The following is a 7350-nucleotide window of genomic DNA, read 5'->3' as shown; positions in this document are numbered from 1 at the left end:
CTACGGGTTAACTCCGTACAGACGGCTACCATTGAGGTGGGCCACCCGTACAATTTCCCTCGGTGAGTCTGCCCTCACTGTCCCCACCACCTTTGCCACCTCATAAAGGTAATGAGGGTGGCCATGCCGTGCATTCGGTGGGGGGAAGTAAGGGGCATCACTCTCCAAGAGAATCCTGTATGGGGGCACCGACCTCAAGGCCTCCTTCTGCTCAGAGTTAAAGGACCTGACACCCATACCAAACCCGAAGTAAGCGTTGCGGTATGAGTCCTGCCACTCCCGCACCTGAGCAATCCCCCCCTGGAAACAGTGGAGATGAATTAGCTGTAGCGGATTAACTACCACACTCTTCAGAACCTCTAAGACCTCGCGATGGGCTCGGGCGTGAACCCTATCCAGTCTGCCACCCCGAATGTGCAAGACCACAGGCTGGTCAAAGCGGCAGGACTGGAGTGCCCATCGCAAGGTCGATATCTGCCGGGCGTGTAGCTTTTCCTCCACAGTGAAATCCACTCCCACCTCTCCAAGGGCGGACACACTTGGGTGCGACACCAGTTGGTGGAACCGGTGCTGAACGGCGTCCTCAAACTGTCCAGCACTCTTTGGGTGGATTCCCACTGCTCCAACCCACCCTGGCTCCAGCCTCAAAGGCACACTGGGCCAAGTCTTCGGGTCGCAGAAAACTGCAACCCCTCCAGCCAGCTTGACTGGATCCACAGGGACAGGGTCCAACCGCACCCTTAGGAAATCACCCAGAGATGTCCGAGGAGGCAGCCCCATCTTGGTCAGGGACCTATCCAGATGCATATGGCTGTCAAATGCCTCCGGAAGATCCCTGCACAATTGAGACTCCACTCCCCTACTCCCTGAGGGATTCCCCGGGTACTTTGATCCCTGTGCCCCCACAGATGAGGATGAGCCTCTTGACCCTAGACTCGGAAGTGACCTGCTGGGACTAGGACGTGGAAGAGACATGAGGGAGGGTACAGGCCGGGTGGGGAGGGACATGAGGGAGGGAATGGACCTGGGAGAGGGCCCCGTGGAACTGAACGCCCCAACCTGCCCCATGGGCCTGGGAGTCCCCTGTGTGCAAACCGGAACCCCCAGCCTGCTAAAAACTCCTGCCTTGGCTGGTGGACTCCCCTGCTCACTAGAGGAGCTCGCCTGGGACGGCTCACTGGAGCTTAGGTTAACCTTCCCCCGAAAGGCCTGACGCTGATGTTCCTGTAGTAAAGCCATCAACTCCACCTGCGCCCTCCAATGCATAAGGACTGCAGGTGAGTTTATTGGCGACAGCGTAAAGGTTCGCGGAACCTCCCACCGCGCCAATTGGCACACTGCTGCCATGGCTCCCCACTCAGCGGTCAAGTCCTCTGGAGTCAGCCCCACAGTCTCCAGCTGGCTTATCACCCAATGGATGGGGTCCCCAACAGCAGCCCCCCCCCCCCCCCCCGGGCCCTGAAGAGTGTGCTCAGCGATGTGAGACGCACCCGGGCTAACCCTGGGTCGGAGGCTACCAGGTCACGGAACACCTCGGCCACGTGCTCCGCGAGAATGTGCCCTTCAGGCCTGGTCCCCGGGTTTCACAGCCAGAAACTGGACAAGACAGTCCAGTACCAACTGCTTCACCCTGAACTCCATAGTGAGGTGTTGCCACCTCACCGGAAGCTGGGGAGCCAGACTGGCCCCGACACACCTCCTGACCCTGAGCCACCCCCTGAGGTGAGGTTGTCAGGAGAGGTGAGGTTGCTGCCGTGGCCTTCTTCTTGGCAGCTCTGCTCTTCTTGTTGCTCCTCGACTTCCTCTTCTTCTTGGTCTTCTTCACCTCCCCCTTCCCCTCAACCCCTTCAGACCCCCCTTCGGACCCCCCACATACCTCAAAGGCAGCCCCTGGGCTCCCCTGGACCTCAGGGTCCAGCTGCTTCAGCTCCTCCTCCGACACACAAACCACCAGTTCCTCCGTCACCTCTGTGACGGAGGCCTGCTCTGGAGAAGGTGGCTGGCTTCCATCCCCTTTTGTGTCCATATTGTTCTGGTTATTCATCTGAAATAGATTTACCTTAGAGTGCAGGGAGATCCTGGACACGTGCACCCCTGTGGAGACCGAACATCCAGGACACTGATAGGCGTCCATTCTGTCCGCCTCCTCAGGAGTGATGTCCACGCATCGTCCATGGAACCATTCCCTGCACTCGTCACATCTAATCATGATACCCCCATCATCTGGTCCCCGGCATGAGCAATAAATGTTTTTACCCCTTTTTCCCTTGGGTTCCAACTCCTCTATTGCCTTCCAATTTCTACTTAAAACTTGGGCTTGTAGTTTCTTACACCAATTTGGGACCTCCCTATCTTTACACAACTTAATCCTGTCATGATGGGCCACCACCATTGCTGTTTTCATTTTGACCCTGTAAAGATATGGAGTGAGACTTTCCACCACCACCCCAGGGCCCTTCCAAGATGGTGTCAGTTTCCGACATTTTCCCTTGATGGTGGCCGTGTCCAATTGATACACTAGATCCCCCACCTTAAACCTTTTGACTACCACCTTGAGATCGTAATCCCTTTTGAGGCGTTCTTGTGCCGTTTTTAGATTGGCCCTGGCCAGCTCGTGTGCCCCTTGGATGGCCTCCTCTAAGTCTGAAACATATTTTTCTCTATCCTGAATTTCCTCCCCCTGTGGCCCCCTGAACATCAACTCAGCAGGTTGATTGACTTCCCTTCCCAACATGAGATGATTAGGAGTAAACCCGGTGCTTCTACTGACTGAAGCACGGAACGCACCAGCTAATTGCGGAAGGAATAGATCCCAGGACTTTTGATTTTTTCCCACAAAGCACCGCACTGAAGCCATCAGCGTTCGATTGCAACGCTCTACTTGACCATTGGAGGAGGGGCGGTATGGGGTGGTTCTACTTTTGTGTATTTGAAGCAGGTCACACATGGCTTTAAACAGATGGGATTCAAAGTTCCTCCCCTGATCAGTGAATACCTGAAAGGGACTCCCGAAACGGGAGACGAACTCATTCACTGCCGTACGGGCTGTTAGTTCTGCGCCCTGGGCGGGGAGAGGGACACATTCCACCCATTTGGTAAACTGATCGATCATCATGAGGATATGTTCATTTCCTCGTTCTGTTTTTGGGAGGGGCCCCACAAAATCTAGATGAACCCTTTCCATTGGTGCCCCGGCGTGATGTTTCACCATAGGATGACGGTTTGGGCGAGTAGCCTTTTTGTTTTGGCTACACAAAGCACAACTTGCTACATACTGTTCAATCTCTTTCTTCATCCCTCTCCAATAATACCTTGGCTTGATCCTTTGGTAGGTTCGGTCCCCCCTTGGTGGCCTGCTGCAGGAATATCGTGACACAACTCCATGAGTTCCTTCCTTGATACTTGGGGAATGACCACCCTATCTGCCTCTCCTTTCACCCCCTTCCTGTACAGTATATTATCCCCACTAAGGACAAATAATTCCCGATTTAACCAGTAGTACTTGGGGGCGGGACCGCTAAGGAAGATTTCCTCCTCAGAGGGTTCCCCTTTTGTTTTCCTCCATTGAACCACCCATTTTAAGTCAGGGTCCTTACTTTGGTTTTCTTTTAACTCTTCCTGACTGTATCCCAAGTTAACCCCTAGGTCCCCTCCTACTTCCTGCACCCAGATGTCACCCTCCCCCTCTGACCATATGGCTAATTCGTCCTCCCTCTTTGACACAGACACCCGGGATATTTGCACCACTGGTTCTCGTGTGTCTTTGGGTTGTGTACTACCATAGGGTCTCTTTTCCAAGGGTATGGTATCATCAACATTTTCTGTGAACTGTCCCCAATTTTGTTGAGCTCGGGCACAGTAGGTACATCCCCCACAGGGCAAATTTGCTAGAACCTTGTCTACTTGAAACTCGGGACACGGTCCATATTGAGGCAATCGAGACAAAGCGTCTGCATTAGGATGTTTAGCCCCTGGCCGGTGTTTGATTTCCATATCAAACTGACTGATTTCTTCCAGCCACCGGGCTAATTGTCCCTGGGGTTCCTTGAAATTCGTTAACCAAGTGAGGCTACTATGATCTGTTCGAACCGTAAACCTCCGCCCAAGCAAGTAATGTCTGAATAGCCTGGTGAACCTGACAATTGCTAACAGCTCCTTTCGGGTAGTACAATATTTCTGCTGTTCTGGGGTTAGGGTAAAGCTAGCATAGGACGTGGCCCGTTCCTGTCCCCCCTGGACCTGCAATAATTCTGCCCCAATAGCCTTGCCGGAAGCATCCGTGTCTAAGATAAAGGGATCAGTGGCATTGGGTAATGACAGAACAGGGGCTGACACCATATGGCTTCCCTGAGTCTATCGAAAGACTGTTGTTGCTCGTTTCCCCAGAAATAGGGGCGTTTTCCAGTTAAGGCTTGAAGGGGTAAGGCTATATTAGTATAGTCTTTTATAAAGGCCCTGTGATAGTTTGCGAATCCCAAAAACCGTTCTACTTCCTTTGAGTTCCGGGGTTTTGGCCAGTTTTTTACATCTTTTACATATCCCGGCCCAATTTCCATCCCTTCGGGACCTACCACCCTCCCTAAAAATTCTACCTTTTTCCTAAACAAATCACACTTCCTGGGTTTTAGTTTGAGCCCGTACGTCCTAAACCTTTCAAATACCACCCTCAGGTTTGCCAAGTGGTCCCCAAAATCCCTTCCCAAGACTAATATATCATCCAAAAAAGCCAACACTACCCGCCATGTTAACCCCCGGAGTACAAGGCTTATGACCCTGGCGTATGTGGCTGGGGCATTGCATAGCCTGAAAGCCATGCGTGCAAACTCAAACAGCCCATATTTGGTGATAAAAGCCGTTTTTGGCCGGTCCTCCTCTTTTATTTTGACTTGCCAATACGCCGAATTGGCATCCAACTTGGAGTACCACACATTTCCTGCTAGGGTGTCTAGGCACTCTTCTACTAAGGGGAGTGCAAAGATTTGGCGGGAACAGGCCCCATTGACCCTCCTATAGTCCACGCACCACCTAACGCTACCATCCCTTTTCCGTATGAGGACTGGGGCAGAAGCCCACTCCGATACGGATGGCTGAATTACCCCAGATTGTAACATTTTTTCCAAATGAGCCTCCTCTTCTTGGGCAAAACCTAAGGGGGTGCGCCGCATTCGCTGTTTAATGGGGGGGGGGGGGTGATTCCCAGTGTCAATGCCATGTTCCAAGGCCGTGAAATGGCCCAGGTCTAAGTCACTGCTGGCAAAGACATCCTGAAATTCCTGTAACAGGGAACACAAGGTCTCCTCCTCCCCCTTAGACAAATCCTCACAGGACCTAGTGAACATCTCTTGTAAGTGTTGGGGCAACAATTTTTCCTTAACATCTCCAGCAACCCCCATCTTGCAAACTTTAGGGCCCGGGGGTTCCCCCATGTCGACTTCCTGAGCTTGGGCTAGTAGATCCCCTTTTGAGATCACCAGGGGACTATCGGTGAGGTTTATCAGACACAACACCGGGTCTTGACCTACATCATGTAAGGTTCTGGGTATGAGCAAACAGCCCTCAGCCTTTGCCTCAATGATGTATTCTCGACCCATGGGTTTGGCCAACACTCCCATGACTCTTTGAACTGAATTGGCTGGGACTGTATGATTCTTTCCCGCCCGTACCTCAGTTGTTTGGGGCAATGAACTGGCCTGACCCCATGACATTTGGATGACCTCCCCGTGAATGGACAATTGATTCCTATGCAAGTCAAGCGATATGCCCTGCTTCCTTAAGAAGTCTATTCCCAAAAGCATCTGATCTCCAATTGGTGCTACATATATGTCCCATGTGAATTCTTGGTTCCCCAACTTAATATAAAAAGGCATAGCAACAAACCCATTCATTTGTAGGCCCTTTCCTGCAGTGTTCATCACCACTTCCTTAAGAATAGGAGGTGGCTCCTTTAAACTTTTGTACGTTTCCTCGGATATTAGGGTAACCTGAGCTGCTGTGTCTACAACAGCAGCGACCCTGTGACCCTGGACTACCACAGGCACCCGATACATAGTACCCCCCGTTAACTGACTTATGGTTATCATTTCTCTTTCCCCCTCTGTCACCAAGTCCCCCTCCCCATCACTGTTTGAGCTATCACACAGTGTTTGTTCCCCTTCCTCCCCCGACTCTTCGTCTTGTGACCCAGATTCAGACATGTCCGGGACTATGATACTGATGGGTTCCCTCTTAGGCCCCTCTATTGGTTTTGCTGTTTGAGCTATGTCTTTCTCCTTGGTGGACGTGGGGTCTGGTGGGACAGGAGGTAGTGATTTAATGACCCCTAGTTCCTCGGGATGGGACGGTTCCTCTAGGCATTCCTGCACCAGTGGGGAAATTAATTCCTCCGGTATCATTTCTATTTGACTGATAGTACCCTCCTTAGTTAAGTAAGATGGGTTATGGCTTATCACGAGGTCCTTTATACTCCGTGGTTTAGGGGCCAGACTCAGACCTCTTGAGTCGACCCGTTGGAGTTTAACGGACCCTTGTTGTCCTGGAAGGTTACCTTTTTTCCCCCAGGTCGAGGAGAATTAGACCTTTGAAACTTTGGGCATTCCCTTTTAAAGTGGCCTGCCTCCCCGCAATGGAAACAACCACCATTACCGGCACGAGGAGAGGGGCTTCTGGATGGGGGCCTAGCATTATTGCGGACAGCAAAAGATAGCTTTTGTATTTCAGACCTGATATTGCCCAGAGTCCCACTTACCTCCCCCTTGAAGGCATGAAATTGGTCCTTCAAATCATGGACATCTTTAGGAGAATGTTCTTTGGGGATCATTTTGGAAGGAGCATTATTGGAGACTGGTCCTGATGTGGAACATACAGTATAGTGATCCCCACCCCTGCTTCTGATCTCAGGACTTACACTTTTTACTTCTTTTCGGGCACTACGGCCATATGGGGCAATATGCGCAATTGTTATTCCATAGGCCGTAATGGTAACGTTTTCTTCTGTTGCTCAGCCCATATCGTAAACTTGTATATGTATGATGGCTTGTTTCGAAGCTGAGACATTTTTACATATGTGGTTAAATTTTCGGGGTACGAAGTGTGATTCATTTTTCCGTAATTTAGCAAACCCCGAGTATCCTTTTGCGATGTGGCTCCTCATGGTAAAAAATCCCAATTTTAACACAATAAGTTCTTTGAAATTTTAATACTTTGAACACATTTCATAGCTCCATGGTTTTTACACATTTATTCTGTGTTCCCTTATTTTCTAAATTAACACTAATGGTTCAGCTCAGTTATTTGTTTATCATAGAAATGTGTCAAATATCACTACACAGAGATTTTTTGTTTACACGTGAC

The 7350-nt window shown here is 50.8% G+C and overlaps 1 protein-coding gene across 1 annotated transcript; it reads right to left on the bottom strand.

The window, feature by feature from the left end:
* On the bottom strand, positions 1 to 1347 carry LOC134716855 (putative deoxyribonuclease TATDN2). Its single transcript, XM_063579866.1, has one exon. The coding sequence runs from the start codon at positions 1345 to 1347 to the stop codon at positions 1 to 3; it is 1347 nt and encodes a 448-aa protein (XP_063435936.1).
* Between the last annotated feature and the right edge of the window lie 6003 nt (positions 1348 to 7350).

This window comes from Mytilus trossulus, chromosome 4 (genome assembly GCF_036588685.1).
Source record: "Mytilus trossulus isolate FHL-02 chromosome 4, PNRI_Mtr1.1.1.hap1, whole genome shotgun sequence".
NCBI classification, from domain to species: Eukaryota; Metazoa; Mollusca; class Bivalvia; order Mytilida; family Mytilidae; genus Mytilus; species Mytilus trossulus.
The sequence above is the reverse complement of the archived record's forward strand: the minus strand, read 5'-3'. Positions and strand labels throughout refer to the sequence as shown.